Raw genomic sequence first — 23,232 nt, 5'->3', positions numbered from 1 at the left:
TCTACATGGTTTCATCTTGAACAAGGGACAATAACTGGTGTGTAATGGATGTGAGGTTGTTTGCAGTCAGTGAGAGTTCACCATATACCTATATCATTTGGGATCAGTTTATATCTCTTATGTTGATTGCCCAAAGAGGGGAAAAATATCTGGCTTTAGCAAAGTAGCCAGATAAAATAAAAGTGATTAGAATTTCAAATACTTTCAATCAAAATCTCTCCATTAATATTTAAATTTGAACCATCCATGTGGCTTTTGTATCATTTGTTCACAATTGTTTTTTGTTTCGACTTCACAGCCGTCATTATTTCTTTCAACCTCGTCTCAGTGAAATGAATTGCCTTCATGTATAACTGGCCACTCCATATTCCTGCAATCTTTTATTTTCTAACGCAAAAGAGCACCTCTGTTCCGAGAAGGCCCTTGGAGGCCATTCTTGGGAATGGAGTGCTCGTTAAGCCTAGCCCTTCAAGGAGAATAGTGAGCAGAACCAAACACACTACCAAACAATTATTTAAACCTTGCAATATCTGTGGAGTAATGCTCTATGTAATCTCCTGGAATCCCTCAAATCGGCCATTTCACCAGGCACAGACCTATTTCAGGTGAATGGGTTAACAACAGCATTATAAAATGAACAGCAAAATATCAGATGTATTTCTGTGTAGTTCTCAGGAATCCCAGCCAGTGGACCAGGAGTAATTGATGTCAGGAGAGAAGGCATGGTGGTGCAGCGGTAGAGTTACTGCCTGACAGCACCAGAGTCTGGGTTTGATCCTGACTATGGGTGATGTCTGCATGGAGATTGTACGTTCTCCCCATGACCTGTGTGGGTTTCCTCTGGGATCTCTGGTTTCCTCCCACACTCCAAAGAAGTTCAAGGTTGAAGGCTAATTGGCTTGGTAAAATTGTGTATTGTCCCTGGTATGCAGGATAGTGTTAGTGGGCAGGGATTGCTGGTCGGCACGGACTCGGTGGAACAAAGTTTCCGCGCTGTATCTCTAAACTAAACTAAAGATAAATGGTCATTATTAGTGATGGAATGGTTGACCCTAATACTTGAAGCATCATCAACCTGAAACACAAGACACGCCACTTAACTATAGTTATTGCAATGTAATCCTGGCAGTGATGCTCCGGTTGTCATGGTCGGTTGGTAATGAGAAGGCCATGGGGCGACCAGCCATAGAGGCCTTGCACAGCCAGAAGATACAGGAGCTTTCATAGAACATAGAGCATAGAAAATTATAACACAACATCAGGCCCTTTGGCCCACAATGTCAATTCCAGACATGACGCCAGGATAAACTAATCTCATTTTCCAGCACATAATCCATATCCCTCTATTCCCTGCATATCCATGTGACTATCTAAAAGCTTCTTTAATGCCCCTATTGTACCTACCTCCACCATAGCCCCTGGCAGTGTGGTCCAGGTACCCACCACTCCGAGTAGAAGAATACTTGCCCCTCACATCTCCTTTAAATTTTGCCCCTCTCTCCTGAAAGCTACACCCTCTAGTATTTGATATTTCCACCCTGAGAAAAGGTTCTGATTGCCAACCCTATCTATGTGTCTCTTCTATATACTTCCGACAGATCTCTCCTCAACCTCTGGCATTCCAGCAAAAACAATCGTAGTCTATACAACCTCTCCTTGTAGCTCATGCCACCTAATCCAAGCAGCATTCTGGTAAACCTCTTCTGTACCCTCTCCAAACCCTCCTCATCCCTCCTGTAATGGGACGATCAGACCTGCAGGCGATACTCCAAATATGGCCGAACAAAACTGCATCATGACATCCTGACTCAAATACTCAATAATTCTAGCAAACCCCATGTCTTTCCTCTTGTCTCCATAGTGACCAGCAACCTGGACCATTGACATTATTTCACCACAATTACCCCTCACCCACTTCACGTCATCATTCAGGTGGGCTGGCTATATCACCTGATACCACAATGAACCACTAATGCATCATCCACCGCACAATGACCCATGTTAGCCAAACTCAGCCATCAAAACCCATGGCCAGTGGGACGTGCGACACTGTTCAGCTGTCCACAACACACCATCAATACATGCTCAGCATCACACTCTGCCAATTAATAAATATACTCAAGAATGTCTGTACTTTGTAATAATAAAATTCAAGCCATCCACCCACTCCCACAATTGCAAGTCTGAAGAAGGGTCTCAACCCGAAACGTCACCCATTCCTTCTCTCCAGAGATGCTGCTTGTCCTGCTGAGTTACTCCAGCATTTTGTGTCCCTTTGAGCATTTGCCAGCACCACTGTTTCCCAGAGCGTTTCTAAGAACAAAATTGCAGAGGTGTTGCAACATAAATGGCTTCAGACATTCCTTCCACTTTGATAGAAATGGGAAACTTTGTGGCATTTAAATTCCTGGCCCTACTATTGACAAGTAAGTCCAATTCTGATAAAGCCACGGAACATTGGGGCTGCACTCTAACGCAGCGTTAGATTTGCTGCCTGACAGCGCTAGAGACCCGGGTTCGATCCTGACTACGGGAGCTGTCTGAAAGGAGTTTGTATGTTCTCCCCGTGATCGCGTGGGGTTTTTCCGGGTGCTCCAGTTTCCTCCCACACTACAAAGGCGTAGGCTAATTGGCTTCTGTGAAATTGTAAATTGTCCCTAGTGAGTAGGATTGTGCTAAGGTATGGGGATCGCTGGTCGGTGAGGACTCGGTGAGCCGAGAGGTCTGTTTCCACACTGAATCTCGAAACTAAACTAAGCATCTAGGATAGATAGTTAGAAAGTCTCTTGAAAAATATCACTGCCTGGCACCTGTGTGGTAAACATCTTACTTGAATGGAACTTCTTTATTAGCTCCGAGTCTTAAGAGCCCATCGCAATTACAAAAGATTCAGATAGAGTAAATGCACACAAAAGCATTTCCATGCTTGCAAATAATAAAAGGTAGGCATGGCTTCAAGATCATTGACAAAAGAATCAAAGATAGGGGTTAGGAGCAGGGCACTGGGGATAATTCTATCGCTCTTTGAAAGAACAGACTTCTTGAACTGATTAACTCTCTCTTCACTATGTAACTCTCTAATTGTGCCAAGCTGCTTGCAACAGCAATATTTGTGTGGAAACATTAAATGGCTTCCAATTACAAAGAAAAACATTGTATAATAATTTACACATGGTGCTGGAAGCATTTATAAAACCGTGCAATTTGTTTAGAATCAATACTGACAAATGCATAGCAGAAAAAGGGCTGAAGTTAAAATCGCTACATTTTAGACCTCCAATGGTCAATGCAGCATAATATAAATGTATTTCTCTTTTCTTTTGCAGGCACATTGTTGATGGCGCCGACTTGACCATTCACATTAAAGGACCCGACCGTTGCCATGGCACCCTGTCATGCAAAGGCTTCAGAAATGATTGCCGGCCTCTTACCTGCAGTCCATTCAAGTGATGACACCCCTTTATATATAATGTTCTAAATGTGAACAAGTGTCCCGTATAATTTATGTTCATCTCAATTTTTTTTTTAGATTACAAATGTATCTTAAACCAATTATTTATTTTCTTAAAGCACCTTGCATTAGTCATTCTTTCCAATGCTTAAATACCAAAGTATTTCCAGACGTATTATATAATTATCCACAAAATTAATCCACACAACATGCGTTTATCCTCAGCTACACCCCCAATTGTTTAACGTGAAGGGACTGAATAATTCCAGACAAGCAGCTTGTCCTTCATGAATTTTCAATGCCAGTGCCTTCAAATTTAAACCATGGTGCATCTTTGTTTACTCTGCGGCACCTAACTGATGTTTGGCTCTGAATGGGCTGGTTGCTTTTCAGCCCCACAATTTTGATATTTAGTGAGGGGGGGGGGGAGGGGGGGGAGGGGGGGGGGGGGGGGGAGCGGGGGATCTCCCTGTCGGTTTGCTCTGATGGCCATTCACGGGTCCAGGCAGCAGGCAGCCGAGGGTTCTGCCAGAGTCGACTGCCTGCCCCACTTCTGAGCCTACATCCGTACTACATGTCCCTGGAGAAGGATCTTGCAGTGTCCACGGGGGCTATGGAAGCCTTTCGTGAACGCTGGTCGCCGCAGGGGGTCATTGTATTGTGGATAAGATTGACAGTTTTTTGCAAACTGCAAATGGCAGTCTTGATCTATTCAGTACTCTGTATCTATGATTGATGCCTTGTTAAGGAAAGAAAACAGATGTTGGATTTATAATATGTGAGCATGGGCCGTGTTTAAGCACAGACTCAGCCAGTATTACCACGGCAAACACACATCCTCAAGTTTAACCGAAAGCATGCATTTGCTGTCAGCTTTACCAAACACACATTCATTTGAAATACAATAAATTAACAAGGGAAATGTAATGCATTGACCAGGAACACAAACAGCAGGAAAGATCTCATTGAAGATTTAAACTAATCCAGGCCTGCATGAATCCACACATGAACTGTAAAACACTTCACTTTTTATTAAAGATTTGCCTAAGTGGTCAACGTTACTAATTGTGAATTCTCATACGATATAGCGACTTTGGACTTACACATCAGTTCAACTGTGGATATCAAACTAAAACAATGAGCTATCATTGTCTGAAGGGTCACGGTACAAAACGTCACCTATCCATGTTCTCTAGTGATGCTGCCTGACCTGCTGAGTTACTCCAGCACTTTGTGTCTATTGACAATAAAGTCACTTGGATATCCTTTTATTTAACAAGCTATCATTGTCTACATAGATTCGCTTACACTTCGACAAACAATTTTGCAATTAGCTTCAGATTTAAAGAATAAATTAGTGTTAATCTGAAGACAGATTCTCAGGTCTGGATTTGTGCTGCAGGTGCTAGATACATTTTGTGGCAACTCACACTAATGTGATGTGTGGTCACTGGTAACAGCTCAACACAGCATCAGTGCAATGCAAACTCTCTTATGATCACTTCCAAAATACACACAGAGTCCTGTATAAAAATACTGAAATACTTAGGGCAGCATGGTGGTGCAGTGGTAGAGTTGCTGCCTTTTCGCACTTACGACCCGTGACTACGGGTGCTGTCTGTACGGAGTTTGTACGTCTCCCCGTGACCTGCGTGGGTTTTCTCCGAGCAGTTCCGTTTCCTCCCACACTCCAATGACGTGCAGGTTTGTAGGTTAATTTGTATAAATGTAAAAATTGTCCCTCGTTTAGGATAGTGTTATCATGCGGGGTTCACTGGTTCTCTGTGGGCCGAAGGGCCTGTTTCTGTACTGTATCTCTAAACTTAACTAAACTAAAGGATTGGAATCAAATGTCACTTAAGCTGCAAAGAGCTCCCAATCTACTTTCCGGTATCACAATTGTCAACAAATATTATAGAGATTTGTGGAAAAAAATGACATTAATGTTTTTGTGTAGAAAGTAACTGTAGATGCTAGTTTATACAAATGACAGACACAAAGTGCTGGAATAACTCAGCGGGTCAGGCAGCATCTCTGGAGATTAAAGGATGGGTGACGTTTCAGGTTGGAACCTTTCTTCAGACCCTTAATTTAGTGCGTGTAAGTACGTGTAAAGGAACATAATATGTGTTATGCAAGGCATGGGCATAAAGGCAACATAGCCCCAAACTGTTTGCCTCCTCTGTGGAGAAGGGGGCGGATGAAAAGGACAAATTGAATAAAACATCGCCTTACTTCAGTTACAGTTGCCATAACCAATTATGCATCAATTGGTTATTGGCCCAGTGTAGCCATCAATTGGCCCAGTGTTGCCATACGTAATTGTCGTGCATATTAAAACAGAATATATTAAGCATAAAACAATAAAAAACAGAATCACATTAACAGCTGAACAAATTTGATTGCGTCACACACCTGAATGTTGAGCATGGCCGCGGACAAACGGGGCCTGAAACGCATACACACTGTCGCCTTCGCCAATCGTGTTCAAATCTTCCTCATCTGAGAAGGAGCGCTCAAACCCATTGGTGTAAATCTCTGTTAAAATTACCTGGAAAAATAATAAAGAAATCTTGCTCAGAAGGTTATTCAAGGAAGCTCAGAAACAAGGAACTGCAGATGCTGGTTTTACACAAAAAGACACAAAGTGCTGGAGTAACTCAACGGGTCAAGCAGCATCTCTGGAGAACATGGATAGGTGACGTTTCGGGACGGGATACTTCTTCACGCTGAAGGTGGGTCCCGACCCAAAACATCACCTATCCATGTTCTCCAGAGATGCTGCCTGAACCACTGAGTTACTCCAGCACTTTTGAGTTTAGATCATCCCATCATGGTCCACCATGCCTCTGTAAAGTGCCACTCATTTTGTTAATGATTGAGTTATTCAAATAGTGGTCGTCTGAAAATTATCTATTCCTACAATTCTCATATTCAAACCCTTCTTTAAGCCTCCTTCATTACCCCAGCATTAAGTCACTTGTCACATGTGACAAATGCATTCACTTACAAACCAAGGGGAAATGCACTACTAATATATCTTTGATTTGGTTTTTATATATGTATTTAGTTTACTTTAGTTTATTATCCTTGTCACATGTTCTAAGGGACAGTGAAAAGCTTTAGTGTTGTCTTATCCAGTCAAAGAAAAGACAAAGCAAAGTAGTATGTACGTTCTCCCTGTGACCACGTGGGTTTTCTCCGGGTGCTCCGGCTTCCACCCACATTCCAAAAAGGTGCAGTTTTGTAGCTTAATTGGCTTCCGTAAATTGCCCCTATTGTGTACGATAAAACTAGTGTACGGGTGATCACTGGTTGGCCTGGACTCAGTGGGCCAAAGGGTCTGTTTTCAGGCTGCATCTCTAAACTAAACTAAACTATACACGATTAGAGTTGAGCCATCCACACTGTACAGATAAAGATTTAAAAGAGTGGAGCGAATGTAATGTATTATAGCAGATCCTCTTCTGGACCAGCAAGCAAAGCGCCGCCAGGCTCTGGCGCCTTCTTGAATGTTATCGTTAATAAAGTGAAGGAAGACCAACAAAAGCACTATCAAATGAAGTCTATTCATCAATAACCTGGTCAACAGTGAAACTTGATCTAAGCATTCACTTCCAAATTTCATCACTGCCCTTACATAAATGTGGATGACAGTGCAGAATAATAGTCAAACAGCCATATTCTTCTTTGTTAAGGTGGCATCTGAATACTGATGGAACCAGTGACATTTTGCATAATTGATCTCAATTTAAGCTGATGCCAGGAATGTACAGTCCTCTATATCTGCACTTACACACTAGCTTAAGCGTCTTAGCGGTCTGAAGAAGGGTCCCGACCCAAAACATCGCCTGCCCATGCCCTCCACAGATGCTGCCGGACCTGCTGAGATACTCCAGCACATTGTGTTTCACTAAAGATTTGCGAACCTGCAGTTCCCCGTGTCTCGAGCCCTATATATTTGCCCATCACCTCACACGATTGGTCACTATCAACAGGATGCATTAAAGCAACTTTTCAAGTTTTGTTCATCCACCAACAGAAAGTGATCAACAGGCAATGATGGTGTCACTCGTCAAGTTCAACCTGTTCATTAATGTTATTCTCTCCTCATTATGATTATCAACTGGGCCTTAGTAAATTATTAACACAGATACAATATGGTTTTTAAGAGGATTTTAGAAAAGCACATGGAAGTCAAGTCAAGTCAAGAGAGTTTATTGTCAAGTGTCCCAGATAGGACAATGAAATTCTTGCTTGCTGCAGCACAATAGAATATTGTAAGCATAAGTACAGAACACTTCAGTGTGTCTATATACCAAAGACCATATATATACACATAAATAAACAGATAAAGTGCAATAGGCTTGTTATAGTTCAGAGTCTGTTTGATGGCGAGTTTAATAGTCTGATGGCTGTGGGGAAGAAGCTGTTCCTGAACCTGGATGTACCAGATTTCAGGCTCCTGTACCTTCTGCCTGGTGGCAGCGGAGAGATGAGTGTGTGGCCAGGATGGTGTGTGTCCTTGATGATGTTGGCAGCCTTTCTGAGGCAGCGACTGCGATAGATCCCTTTGATGGTGGGGAGGTCAGAGCCGATAATGGACTGGGCAGTGGTCACAACTTTCCGCATTCTTTTCCGCTCCTGGACATTCAAGTTGCTGAACCAAGCCACGATGCAACCAGCATGCTCTCTACTGTGCACCTGTAGAAGTTCGAGAGAGTCCTCCTTGACATACTAACTCTCTGTAATCTTCTCAGGAAGTAGAGGCACTGATGTGCTTTCTTTATAATTGCATCAGTGTGCTGGGACCAGGAAAGATCTTCGGAAATATGCACGCCCAGGAATTTGAATTTCTTGACCCTTTCCACCATCGTACCATTGATATAAACGGGATTATGGGTCCCTATCCTACCCCTTCCAAAGTCCACAATCAGTTCCTTGGTTTTGCTGGTGCTGAGAGCCAGGTTATTGTGCTGGCACCATTTGGTCAATCGGTCAATCTCACTTCTATACTCTGACTCGTCACCATCAGTGATACGTCCCACAACCGTGATGTAATCGGCGAACTTGAAAATGGAGTTTGCACTAGTCATGAGTATAGAGTGAGTACAGCAGGGGGCTGAGCACGCAGCCTTGAGGTGCTCCCGTGCTGACTTATCGAGGATGACACATTTCCACCAATGCGGACAGACTGTGGTCTGTGGATGAGGAAGTCGAGGATCCAATTGCAGAGGGATGTGCAGAAACCCAGTTCTGCGAGTTTGGTAACCAGTTTGGTGGGGATGATGGTATTAAATGCCAAGCTGTATTCAATGAATAACAGCCTGACATATGAGTTTTTGTTGTCCAAGTGGTCCAGAGCGGAGTGGAGGGCCAGCAAGATCGCATCCACCGTTGACCTGTTGTGGCGGTAAGCGAACTGCAGTGGGTCCAGGTTTTTGTTGAGGTAGGAATTGATTTGCTATATGAATACACTCGTCCAACAATAATAGTTAGGCTGGACAGTAATTAATACCATTGTTTACGTTGGGCTCAGACTTTGCTTTACCTGATCTGGAGTCACTTTGCCCTCATCTGCCACCATTTTGCGAAGTGCAGCAACATTTCCAAGCAGTGGGACTGCAAGACCTATCCGTAGATATCGTTGATTCTTCGAGTGGAAAACCAAGATTACATTCAAAGCCCTAAAAGTAAACAGAAGTCATTCATAAAGCAAGCTGAATGCACGCGTGCACACACACATACTATAACCTCCAAATAAGCTCTGAACTACATAGAATTGGGGGCATTGATTTTGTCTTTTTGCACTATTATTGTTTGATTTTGTGTATGTATGCATGTGTGTGTGTGTTTGTGTGTGAATGTGTTTACATATATATGTAAATATACATCTATATGCACACATATATACATATATATACACACACACCTATATATTTATACACATACATACATAGATACATATACATATATATATACACACACACACACCTATATATATATATACACATACATACATAGATACATATATACATATATACACACACACATCCATGCACATACACACACGTATGCAGCATTGAGTTGATCCACAAGATGAACTTAATGGGACAGACTCTCTCAGACCACACGGCAACATTAATAACTGTTGATACAGAAACCTCACAGGTCCATATGCGAGCAAGCAACAATGCTACTCTCTGAAGATAGACAGCAAATGCTGGCGTAACTCAGCTGGTCAGGCAGCATCTATGGAGAAAAGAGATACGTGACATTTCGGGTTGGAACCCCTCTTCAGACTGACAGTAGAGTGGGGATGGAGACTGGAGGAGGGAAAACGCCAGAACAAATCAGTGTCGGTAACAGATGACCAAGGAAAGGTAAAGTCCACAATGGTCCATTGTTGGCTGGGGAAGAGGTGATAATGAAGGGATACAGGGGTGAGAACATTAGAACTAGTAGGATGACTAGGGTGGGGGAGGGAGGGCGCGGGGAGAGAGGGAAAGCAGTGGTCACTTGAAATTAGATAAATCAATATTCACACCATTGGGTTGTAAGGTGCCCAAGTAAAATTGAGGTGTTGTTCCTCTCCACCTAATTTGTAGGGGAAAATGTATCTCCCATGTCACTTGTGTTCCTTGTGATATCACTTAATGTACACAAACATTCTGTCCTTTCTATTGAGGATGTGAGGTGCCACAAATTCTCAAACTCTCTTTCAAACTTCTACAGATACAACACAGAAAGCACAGGTTAATCACAGCTTGGCTTGGGAACAGCTCTGCCCAACACCCCAAGTTGTAGATGTAGCCTAGTGCATCACACAGACCAGACCTCCCACCATTGGCTCCATCTACACTGCACGCTGCTTCGGAAAAGCAGTCAACATAACCAAAGCCTCCTGAAGCATCTGAAGAAGGGTCCCGACCAGAAATGTCACCCATTCTTTTTCTCCAGAGTTGCTGCCTGGATAACTGTGTGGTTCTCCAGCATTTCCCTGGGGGATTCCCATCATCGCCTCCATCTTCACTTTGTGCTGCCTCAGAAAAGCAGCCAATATAATCAAACACTTGACCCACCCTAGACATTCCTTCCTCTCCCTGCTCCCATCCAACAGCAGGTACAGGCGCTTGAAAGAACGTACCACCAGTCTCAGGAACAGCTTCTTCCCGTCTATTCTCAGGCTTGTGAAAGTTCCTTTCATAAGTTAGGGTCCTGTCTGAATCCCCTCTATTCTATTGTGGACATTGGACTATCTATGGAACTGATGTGCTATGATGATGAGAGCATCTTCGCCTTTGCTTGATCTATGGTACTTGAGATGAACTAATTGTACTGTGTGGCATATCTGATCTTTGGATAGCATACCAACCAAGGTTTTTCATTGTACCTTGGTACACATGACAATAATAAACTTAAACCTAAATTAGGATAAGAAGCCCCAGTTCATTTCTAATGGTTTATACATGGTTCCACAATGAGTCCCGTGGGCACTGCACAAGAAGATTTGCCAGATCTTGTTGGAGGCATTCCTGGAACTTTCATGACAATCCTTCCTAATTGTCAATTATAATCCCTGCTCCCCTCAAACTCTGTTGGTATCAATATTCAAATATATACAAAGAAAACAAAACTAAATCTCTCATTTAAGAGGATTGCACTGGATGTTCGCTCCAATTGCCAAGATCACCCATTTATCTATGAGATTAAATATAATCTCTAAACCTTGGCTGCGTAAGAACGAAGGATGGCAACCATCGATCTACATTTGTGCAACAAAGTAGCTCCAGTAATGTCAGATCCCAAATTCCAAAAGTAAAAAATAACGCAGGACAGGAGTTCAAATTTCAGGACACATAATTAGACAGCAAGAACACCTGATAGGTAGAAGGAGCTATTGGTGAGAAAACAGTCAACTCAAAGGTTTAAGAAAGAACTGCAGATGCTGGAAAAATCGAAAAAAACGTCTCGGCCCGAAACGTCGCTTATTCCATCGCTCGATAGATGCTGCCTCACCCACTGAGTTTCTCCAGCTTTTTTGTCTACAATCAACTCAAAGGGGTTTCCGATGGCCAAAAACATCTATGTTGCAGAGGATAGACACAAAATGCTGGAGTAACTCAGCGGGTCAGGCAGCATCTCAGGAGAAGAGGAATAGGTGACGTTTCGGTTCACTTATTCTTTTTCTCAAGAGATCTCAATGGCAAGTTTGATTTTACAGATGGTGAAGATTTCCTGGAACGTGTTTGCCAGGGGTGGTGGTGCAAGCAAGTACAATGGTGGCATTTCAGAGGCATTTAGATTGGCACATGGATGTGCAGGGAATGGATCATGTGCAAGCAGAGGAGATGAGTTCAGCGACATTGCATTCAGCAAAGGTGTCATTGGCTGTACTGCCCTGTTCCTGTCCTGTACTGTTCTATGTTCCATGTTCCATGTCCATCCAAATTCACCAACACAAGTAGGGCTCTGCACAATTTCCTTTCGGGTTCACAAGTTCAAGTCATAGGAGTAGAAGTAGACCTTTTGATCCATCAAACACCTGAACACTGGGAGGCTGTTAAAGGAATATCAGCATTCCCTCACCTTTTCTGACTGCACTGTTAATGATTTTTAGTTAAAATAAAGATATTAAATAATAAAATACAAGGCTTGCTTCCACCGTGAGTTCATGTCATATTCATTGCAACAATAAAGATGTCTTTCTTAAAAGCCAACGATTTTCATCCATAATAAGCTACTTCCAATAAAGTGGTGATGTATTTCCAGGATTCCTGTCAATTTCAATGGTAATAACACGAGCTGCCCGCTGGGGAACGATGCTGACAAAGAGTTATGAAGAATGTTATGCCACTAGAAATGGTCTTCTCTGTTCTGATAATGGAACATTATTAATATAACAAACGAGAATAGTCTAGAGCTTCATATTATTTAAAATCAGTTCTGAAAGGAATGACACGCATGCACTAAATTGGTGATTTGATTTATTTAAAGTGTGATTTTGACCAAAAACCTTTCAAGTCCATTGTGCATGTGTGGCAGATTTCTTGCAGATTCGATCCAGATCTTCTGTGAACACAACTCATCGGAGATCTCGCTCAGTCTGCATGATGGAGAGCCGAGGAATTTCTTTGCTGTTAGCTTTAGGTGGCCCAAACCAAGTTGAAAATTCTTCATTCTTCACATGACTCCTATTTTACACTACTTTTATTTTAATACCTACTTCTGCTCACCTTCTTCCCCCCAACTCCACACTCCCTACATCGCCATCCCAACATCACCTAAACTATAGCCCAATCCCAAGATCTAAACCCAGCGCTAATCTTGACCTTAAAACTGAAAACGGGTCTCGACCTGAAACGTTGCCTATCCATGTTTCCCAGAGATGCTGCCTGATCTACTAAGTTACTCCAGCATTTTGTGTCTTGTTTCCTCGTTTCTACCACCTAGATGGCATTGCAGTTGTACGCCCATACACACACCAGTCCCTACTTAACCCTAACCAACCAAATGCACATGCAACCACACTGATCAACATGTTTTTTTTCTGATCACATCCACAAATGGCACTGACGTCTGATTCCCTCTCCCACACCCAGGTCCCTTCCCTTCCCCATCCTGTCTTCTCACAACTGCTCTAACCAACATTAGGTCCAATGAAAGGCATAAAGTGCTGGAGTAATTCAGCGGGTCTGGCAGCATTTCTGGAGAAGATGGATAGTTTAGTTTAGTTTTATTTAGTTTAAAGATACATCATTTTGTGTCTTCTTTTGCAAACTCACATCTTCAGTTCCTCGTTTTTTTGTGCCTGATTATTTGGCGTCCAATCAAACACTGTCTCTAAGGGGGTTGCATCCAATCACCAATCAGCTTGCCTTAAAATTCCCGTCCAATCAACAAATAGGTCTCTTCCCGTCCAATCAGCCGCTGTCTCTAAGGGCATTGTGTCCAATCACATAATGCAGTTTAATGTTAATTAGCTGCTACGGTAAAGGCTGGAAGCCAATGGAGCTACTGACAGTCAAACGGGAGGGAGCAGGAGAGATTCACACCGTGTAGAATCCATAGCCCCTAGTGTACAATTTCATAATATATACTAAATAACAGGGCTGACAGACCTTGGCTGGGAACCTGGGGCTCAGCAAACTTGTTCCCAATTGGGCCCCGCACCCCCTAAGGCTGGCCCTGCATCTGTCCCACTATGCCACCCATACAGGTGAAGTTTCAGGTCGGGACCCTTGTTCAGATTGGTCCAATCTTCAATCAACCATCCTTCCCCAGTTCTCGCCATGAAAGTGAGGGTAGCATGAATGTAATAATAATGAACTGCAGATGCTGGTTTGGACCAAAGATAGACACAAAATGCTGGAGTAACTAAACCACTCAGGCAGCATCTCAGGAGAACATGGATAGGTGATGTTTCGAGGTCAAAGAAGGGTTCCGACCTGAAACGTCACCAATACATTTTCTCCAGAGATGCTGCCTGGCCTGCTGAGGCACTCCAGCATTTCGTGCCTATCTTTTAAGGAAAGGCATTTATTTGCTTGAATTGTGCTGTACCTGCTTTCTCCCTATCTCACATGATGCCTTGGGTTTTGTGCAAGTGACCCTGCCTAAAACTGACAGCTCTCCTGTGCTGTTTCTCTTTAATGTCCCTTCCCAGTCAGGTGCTTAGAGTGTGTGCAAACAAATGCTGGCGTCGGCACAGCTATATTCCACAAATCAAAAGAAGATTTAATTGGGGGAAAAAAATCACTGGGTAAAAATGTTATATGGATTCATCTTGCTTTGAACAAATCAAGTCACCTTGAATTAAATGAAACCACTTTAATTACAAATATCATATATTATTCCACAGAACCAGTCCACTAATGCCATTCTCTGCTCCCTGCAGTTTAGAAACGAAAAATTGGCAAAATGGCTTGTTTAATTATCCAGTAAATGGTGGAGGATTTAATAGAGCACTTGTCCGATTAACAGACAAGATTAATGGTGAACGCTGGCCTGTAATACCTGCAGTGAAACCTCCATTGTCAAGGAAAATCTGCGGGTAGATAATTGAAAGCCCCCTTTTAAAAAATGCAGTGGAAAAGATTGGAAGAAAGAATTTAATGCCCGAACAACCTAGCTACATAAATGTGCGTGCTGCAACATACCTGCGCATTTATTCTTGATGAATGGTTGAAGGAATGGCTGCCAGCCCAATAATCCATTCGGCCCACAACACACATACTAGCGCTCCAGAAAGCCCCCCCCCCCATTGGCCACTAATATTGGAATTGGTGGTAGAATATTGCGTTGGGGGACCAGCCCTCCCGTGTGAAAATGGGACCCAACGGATCCCACTTAGTCTAGCCTATATATAAATGTAGCAGCTGGAGTGGGTGCAATAATCTGCCAGCATCAGGCGGTGTCACCAACGTGCATGCACACAAAGAGCCTCGGCCATCCTTCCCTGCCCACAGCTCCAGCTGTCAGGGTGACCAATTTGAAGGCACAAGGAACTCCAGATGTTGGTTAACAAAAAATAGACACAAAGTGCTGGAGTAACTCAGTGAGTCAGGCAGCATCTCTGAAGAGCATGGATAGGTGACGTTTCATGTCAGGATCCTTCTTCAGCCTGAAGATCTGTCCAAACAACATCAGTAAAGTGCAAGATAGACATAAAGTGCTGGAGTAACTCTCTGGATCAGGCAGCATCTCTGGGGAAAAAGGAGTTGGAAGAAGTGTCCTGACCTGGAATGTCAAGTCTAGAGATCCATGCTTTCCAGAGATGCTGCCTATCTCACTTAGTTAATCCAGTACATTGTGTCTTTTCTTTTACCATTTTGAAGAGAAGATATGCCTCCATCCTGCTTATCACCCTCAAGCAATCGTTGGCACTTTCACCCTCCTCCCCGCGTTCCTGGCTCCATCTGTTCTATATATGTTTGCTTTTGTCTATCGCTCATCTGCCGCCGTCTCCCAACTCAGGCTGCTCCAGGGCCTCCTCCACTGTCAGAATGAGGATTTGGAGGAACAGCACCTCACTTGGTGCCTGTCTTCGTTATAAACCAGCATCTGCAGGTCATTCACTGCACATCCTGCTCAATCCGCTTGGGTTCCTCTAGCAGTATGTTTTATTTGCTCCCCCCTCCCGAATTACTTGTCAATAAACACATCACTAACCTCAGGAATCACTGGGGTACTTATGGTGAAGCAAACAGCAGGGTTCAGTACACTGCACCTTGGAGAGCTTGCACCTTCAAGGGCTGGCTAATGAATATGCCAAAGTCTTGGTAACAGTGAAAAGATAAATCAGTAATACCGACCGTTCCTGAAAACAAAGTGCTTTGACACCAGCAAGCCTGACAAAGCTATTTCTTCAACATTTTATGATAGTTGAAGAGATTTTAGAAAGAGACTTCAGGAGCCATGCATCAATGTTTAAATGTTGAAACATGAGTGAGTTTCAATGCTGAGAGTTATGTGGACTTATGCCAACTTTGTAAATGTAATTGCTATTTTGTGGATTAATCCTACTCCCACATGGGATTCATTTGTTCCCCAACTCAGAAGAATGCTAGATTCCATCCAGTGTGCATTGAATCGGTCAGGCAAAGGTCGAGTTTGGGAAGTAACTGCAGCAACTTGAGAAGCTGAAAGGTTTCAACAATCCCAACCAGTTAAAAGGATTTTCAAAATTCAGCACAGATTCACACAATTATATATTCACTCCCTCATCTCACCAGACTCAGAAACAGCTCTATCTAAGACTGTGAGGAAATTGCAGAGTTGTGGATGTAACCCAGTCCATCACACAGACCAGATTTTCCATCATTGACTCCATTGACAATACCCACTGCCTTGGAAAAGCAGCCAATACAATCCAAGGCTTGTACCACTTCTTCTCCCTGCTCCTGTCCAGCCGAATATACAGAAGCTCGAAAGCACGCAACACCAGATTTGTGAAAAAGCTTCTTCCCCTCTGCTATCAGGCTTCTGAATGGTCCTTCCATAAGCTAGGGCACTGTCCGATTGACCACTACATAATTGCGGACATGGGCTTTTGTCTCTGGAGTTGATGTGTTTGAATGCTGAGAACTATATTCTGCATTGTGGATCTTCCCTTTTGCTCTACCTATTATAGACAATAGACAATAGGTGCAGGACTAGGCCATTCGACCCTTCGAGCCAACACCGCCATTCAATGTGATCATGGCTGATCATCCCCAATCAAGAGCCCTATCTAGCTCTCTCTTGAAAGTATCCAGAGAACCGGCCTCCACCGCCCTCTGAGGCAGAGAATTCCACACTCACAATTCTCTGTGTGAAAAAGTGTTTCCTCATCTCCGTTCTATATGGCTTACCCCTTATTCTTAAACTGTGGCCCCTGGTTCTGGACTCCCCCAACATCGGGAACATGTTTCCTGCCTCTAGCATGTCCAAACCCTTAACAATCTTATATGTTTCAATAAGATACCCTCTCATCCTTCAAAAATTCCAGAGTGTACAAGCCCAGCTGCTCCATTCTCTCAGCATATGACAGTCCCTCCATCCCGGTAATTAACCTTGTGAACCTACGCTGCACTTCCTCAATAGCAATAGCTATTGTATTCAAGTTTGGCTTGATCATATTTGTGTATGGTATTATCTAATTTGATTGGATACCATGCCAAACAATGATTTACACTGCACCTTAGTATACGTGACAATAATAATCCTCAACCTTACAAACAACGTACAGTAAAATGTCAATTTGTTGCCATTCAATCCTTGTTTCCTTTCTCACATCACAAGTTGCAGAAAGGTTTGCTGGATCCTCACTCTTCTTCTTTTGGTTCCTGAAGCAAATGAACCCAGCAGTTTGTATTTACTCTCCTTGCAACCAGATTTTTAACTACATTTTCAACTTTGCATCCTTCCCGAATTTCCCAATTATCTGGTGAACCACACCAAGAAAAATCTCAACATCCTCCATTGTGAAGTTTAAAATCTAAGCATGTATTTCAAACATCAGAACATTCTCAAAATTTCTCAAAAAGTTAAAATTTACTATTAAATCACTAAATGCCTTCAGGGGGGAGGTGAGGGTTCAATAGTTTAGTTTACTTTAGAGATACAGTGCGGAAACAGGGACTTCAGCCCACCGACAACCAACAATCCCTGTACACTAACACTATCCTACACACTAGAGACAATTTACAATTTTACTGAAGCCGATTAGCCTACAAACCTGCATGTCTTTGTTGTGTGGGAGGAAATCGGAGCTCCCTGAGAAAACCCACGCAGGTCACAGAGAGAACGTACAAACTCCATGCAGACAGCACCCTTAGTCAGGATAGAACCTGGGCCTCTGGCACAGTAAGGCAGGAACTCTAACGCTCTACAAACAGTCCAGCCGAGTATTGCCGTACCTCATCACATCCCTGATTAGCAAATTGTACAGAAATAGTCTACTGATCCCGCATGCAAGAGGCACCATGTTTTGGCTCCATTTGCAGAGTCCAGTCCACGCCCTCGGTATTATGAGCAGTGCCTGATCCAGGCAAACCCCAGGCTTCTGCGGGCCTCCAGCCATCACCTTCCCTTGTGGGTCAACCAGTGAACTAATGTCCTCTCCTTGCACAGGCCCTCTGGTAAAAGGGCATTTATATTCAGTTGTTAAGTAGAGAGCACTGGAAGTCTAGTCCAGAAGCAATGATTAAATGGCTGTACATCATTTCCCAGTCTAAGTGGCATGTGAAGGTAATGGCTTTTCATTCACCAGTTGCCATGGTTCCTTTAAGTGATGGAGACTATCGGGAACACTAGATGCCATTGACTTTCACTGTCACCTTATAGTTGAGGGCAAATACACATATCAGGCGTTCAGCATGCAACTAGTGGTCAGCAATTACCAATGAGCAAGTAGTGCTCGAAAGCACTCCTTCTACCTCTGCGTTTGACTGAGAGATGGTTTGAGCTTGGTAAATTGGCTGGATTGTTCATAAGTTTATGTTATATTAGCAGAATTAGGCCATTCGGCCCATCAAGTTAACTCCGCCATTCAATGATGGCTGAACTATCTTTCTCTGCCTTAATAATTACGTGGCCACCACAGCCGTTTGTGGCAATGAATTCCACTGATGCACCACCCTCTGACTAAAGAAATTCCTCCTCATCTCCTTTCTAAAGGTACGTCCTTTTATTCTGAGGCTGTGCCCTCTGGTCCCAGCCTCTCACACTAATGGGTCAGGGTGGTGCAGCGGTAAAGCTACTGCCTTACAGTGCCAAGAGACATGAGTTAGATCCTGACTACGGGTGCTGTCTGCATGGAGTTTGTACGTTCTCCCTGTGACCGCATGGGTTTTCTCCAGGTGCTCCGATTTCCTCCCACATTCCAAAGACGTGCAGGGTAGTAAATTAATTGGCTTCTGTAAATTGCCTCGAGTGTGTAGGGTGCGAAAGCGGGATAACTTGTGTACCGGTGATCGGTGGTCGGCATGGACTCCGTGGGCCGAAGGGTCTGTTTCCACGCTGTATCTCTAAACTAAATGAAACTTTCCTTGCCAGTGCACTCTACTGACTGTCAGAACTGAGGTTTGTTGTCTCCTGGTATTGAGCTTTTCTTTATCTTTTCCTTCAGCCATCACACTTGGTCTTCCAGTGCTGGCTTCTAACCAAAAATAAGCCCGGGCCTCAGATGCTCAGGGAGAGAGTGCTGTGGCTTAAGATAATTTGCTGTTCAAAGTATTGGTCCAAATCTTGCAAGGTTTTTACACCATAAAATTCCTCTGTAATCTGTTTAGGAATTCAGGGGAATATTGTTTGATACACGAGTCATATAAATCTCTCGGTTAAAAATTCAGAAAATGCAAGTTCGGATCTTAATAGGGTGGAATGAAAATTTGAATTCAGTTTTAAACACTTCTGGAACTGTAGTGCAGTTATTGATGAAAAAGGCTACAAATCCATCCTTCTGTCATAAAAATCTCACTGGTTCACTAATTTCTCAACAGAACAGAAATATTCATCCTGTCAGCTATTGCCAACGCGATTCCAGTTTCACACACACAATGAAATGGACTTGAAATCTCAAATACTAGAATACACCTTTATTCCTTTCTCTGGCTTCACATTTTAGTTTAATTTATTGTCATGTGTAACGAGGTACAATGAAAAGATTTTGATGCGAGCTAACCAGTCAGCAGAAAGACAATACATGATTACAATCGATCCATTTACAGTGTATAGATACATGATAAGGGAATAAAGTTTAGTGCTAGGTAAAGCCAGCAAAGTCCGATCAAGGATAGTCCGAGGGTCATCAAAGAGATAGATAGTAGTTCAGGACTGCTCTCTGGTTGTGACAGGATGCTTCAGTTGCCTGATAACAGCTGGGAAGAAAATGTCCCTGAATCTGGTGGTGTGCGTATTCACACTTCTATGCCTTTTGCCTGATGGGAGAGGGGAGAAGAAGAAATGGCCAGGGAGCTACTCGTCCTTGATTATGCTGCGGGTCTTGCCGAGACAGCGCTAGGCATAAATGGAGGCAATGGAAGGGAGGTTGGTTTGTGTGATGGTCTGGGCTGCGTCCACAATTCATTGCAATTTCTCGCGGTCCTGGATGGAGCTGTTCCCAAACCAAGCCGTGATGCATCCTGATAAAATGGTGCATCTGTGGACATTTCATGCCACTTCTATCCTTATCTCACGCATTTTGTTTATTTCATCTCTGGCCTTTGTCCAACCATCTGCCAATCAATAAACCCCCTCCCGTGTATCCACCTATCACTTATCAGGCTGTGTCCTGCTCCCACCTCTTTCCCAGCATTCTACCCTCTATTACAAACAATCTGAAAAAAGGTCCCGGCCCAAAACATCACCCTTCCATCTTCTCAGAAATGTTGCATGGCCCACTGAGTTACTCCAGCAATATGTGTTTCTTTTTATCTCAAACACCTTCTCGGGCAACTAAGAATGAGTAAGTTAACCCTGGCCCCTGCTGGTAATATCTACATCGTTGACATTTTTGGGCTCTTTTGGTTTTGTAAAGAATGATTTGACTGGAAAGGATACAGTTCCTTGGTGGACAGGAACTGCAAAGGTCTCAGTGGGTCAGGCAGCATCTCTGGAGAACGTGGATAGGTGACGTTTCGGCTCAAGACCCTTCTTCAGACTGAAACATCACCTATTCATGTTCTCAGAGTTGCTGCCTGATCCGTTGAGTTACTCCAGCACTTTGTCTTTTTGTGTATTAACCAACATCTGCAGTTCTCTGTTTCTTCTCCATAATTTGACGAGGTAGCACACAAAACCAAGCTTTTCACTATCTCCATACACCTGACAATAGTAAACTAAACTAAATATTGAAACTGAAGTAATAATTTAGACTTTACTTTGGAAATACAGTACGGGAACAAGACCTTTGTCCCACGGAGTGTGCGCTGACCATCCATCACCCCATACGCTCCACACGAGGCACATTTTTATAACTTTTACTGAAGCCACTTAACCTACAAACCTACACATATTTGGTGTGTGGGAGGAAACCGGAGCACCCGGAGGAAACCCATGTGGTCACGGGAAGCACCCGTAGTCAGGATCGAACCCAGATCTCTGGCGCTTTAAGGCAGCAACTCTGTCGTGGCGACACCAAGCTGGAAGAGTGGAAGGGTGGGGGGAAAGAGAGCTAGCAGAGTGGAGGGGCAGGACAAAGCATGTCGGAGAGAGGAGGAGAACTTCTTCATAGTAGGTACATTAACTGCTGGTGAAGAGCGGAAATCATTGGAGTTAAAGAGATCTATATATTTCTGAAGATTGACACAAAATGTTGGAGTAACTCAGCGGGCTAGTCAGCATCTCTGAAGAAATGGAATAGGTGACGTTTCAGGCTAGAACCTTTCTTCAGATTGGACCGGAAAAGTCACCTATTCCTTTTCTCCATAGATGCTGCCTGTCCCGCTGAGATACTCCAGCATTTTGTGTCTATCTTCAGTGTACACCAGCATCTGCAGCTCCTGGCCATACAGTATTTCTAAGTGTGTTAATTCTACAGGCCTTCCTCCTCTGCCACACTCTGACACTGTCGTTAGAGGTTTCAGCAGCACACTGCCTGCTGCCCCATGTATTTGACGTGGAATTAGACAACTGGCACAGAGTTGCTGAGATGCCAAACAATCGACTTTGTTTCAAACTTCACACTCTTGCAGATGAAGAGACATCAATGCTCCACATAATTGGTTCAGAGCTCAACACTTCCATTTATAATTGCTCACTACAGCCAGCTTAAGGACACTGTATTGAACTGAAAAGGTTATTGCCTTCCTCATTAGAAGATCTTGACCATTGTTGCAATTTTCAGTCTCTGCTTCACTACTTCTGTTATCTCCTGCCACTGCATGGGTGACACCACAAGTGCAGGAACAAAAATCATTGAGATGGAAGTAAAGGCAGATGCTTACTGGCTATTGCATGTGTTCTTATATTTGTATCGTTCAAATTAAAAATACGTCAGCCAGACTTTCTCCTGCTTCTCTTCTCTTCCAGCTTTCTCCCACCTCTCCAATTAGTGTGAAAAATAGTCCCAGCCTAAAACGTCACCTGTCCATGTTCTCCTGAGCTGCAGCGTGACCCACTGAGCTACTCCAACAACTTAAAAATATTCTTTGTTTATTAAACCTACTATAACTCAAGTGAATAATCACGTAACAAATTTTACTCTATCTATTACATGTTTATTTCTCTTCATCTTGAAAAGATCTATTGGGCCATCCCTTAGTCCTATCATTTATAGAAGTATATAAAATTATTAGAGGCAGGGATAGAGTGGAAATGCCAAAGACCAGAGGGCATAACAAAGTTGAAAGGAGATGTGCGGGGCAAGTATTTTTTGACGTGCGTGGAATATATTGCCATGGGTGAAGGTGAAGGCAGATACTTTCATGGGTATTCGGGGGATGGAGGGATATGGATCACACATGGACAGAGGATATTAGTTATCTTGGCATCATGTTAGGCATGAATATTGTGGGCGGAAGGACCTGTGCCCGGGCTGTACTTGTCTATGATCTATGTCCAAGCATGGTGCACTGGTGGAGATGAAGTGGCCAGAATAGTCCACAGTGCACTGGGAGGTACAGTGCCCAGAATGGACCACAACACTCTAACCAGCACTTTGCACAATTTGTTTTAAAAATTCTTCAGTGCTTTACATATCAATTGATATCACAAAGTGTTTCCACAAGCACTGATGACCATAACAGTGTGTACAAAAACCCATGCAAAGCAGCAGGATTTCAAGGCCTTTGTTTTACTGGTGTGATTCCGTTATGCCTCTCCTCAAGTCTAACCTTTGATTCATTAGTCCCAGCATGATCTCATTTTTATATTGAGGACAGACACAAAATGCTGGAGTAACTCAGCGGAACAGGCAGCATCTCTGGAGAGAAGGAATGGGTGTCATTTCGGGTTGAGACCTTTCTTCAGACTCGTTTTTATATTCATTGCCTCCAGTTACAAATCCAAGACAACCATATAATTTTTATTTTGTTTAAGTACCTTACAAACTTGCCACGCAACTTCTAAATTATGCATGGATTAATGTTGTCATACGTAAAGTACATTGATATTTAGTGCAAATATCTGTATGTAGTTTACTTAAGGATAGAGGGAAAGGTGCAGAGAGATTAACCACATGATCTGTTCCGACCTGATTCATTACACCTTCTTTGCTCTGGTTATGAAATCACTGAGTTCTGAACTAAAATAAAAAATTCACCCAAAGTTTTTACACTAGTTACAATTTACCCAATCGT

The 23,232-nt window shown here is 43.2% G+C and overlaps 1 protein-coding gene across 2 annotated transcripts in view; it reads right to left on the bottom strand.

Moving 5' to 3' along the window:
* Window positions 1–23,232, bottom strand: part of usp43 (ubiquitin specific peptidase 43) — a 361,500-nt gene that overhangs the window by 144,394 nt on the left and 193,874 nt on the right. For both annotated transcript variants that reach the window (XM_033044012.1, XM_033044011.1), the window contains exons 5-6: window positions 9,003–9,138; window positions 5,867–6,002 (exon numbers count right to left, since the gene is read on the bottom strand). In XM_033044012.1, coding sequence (XP_032899903.1) covers window positions 5,867–6,002; window positions 9,003–9,138 — 272 coding nt within the window. The remainder of the gene's footprint in view (window positions 1–5,866; window positions 6,003–9,002; window positions 9,139–23,232) is intronic.

This window comes from Amblyraja radiata, chromosome 26 (genome assembly GCF_010909765.2).
Source record: "Amblyraja radiata isolate CabotCenter1 chromosome 26, sAmbRad1.1.pri, whole genome shotgun sequence".
Classification (NCBI taxonomy): Eukaryota; Metazoa; Chordata; class Chondrichthyes; order Rajiformes; family Rajidae; genus Amblyraja; species Amblyraja radiata.
The sequence above is the reverse complement of the archived record's forward strand: the minus strand, read 5'-3'. Positions and strand labels throughout refer to the sequence as shown.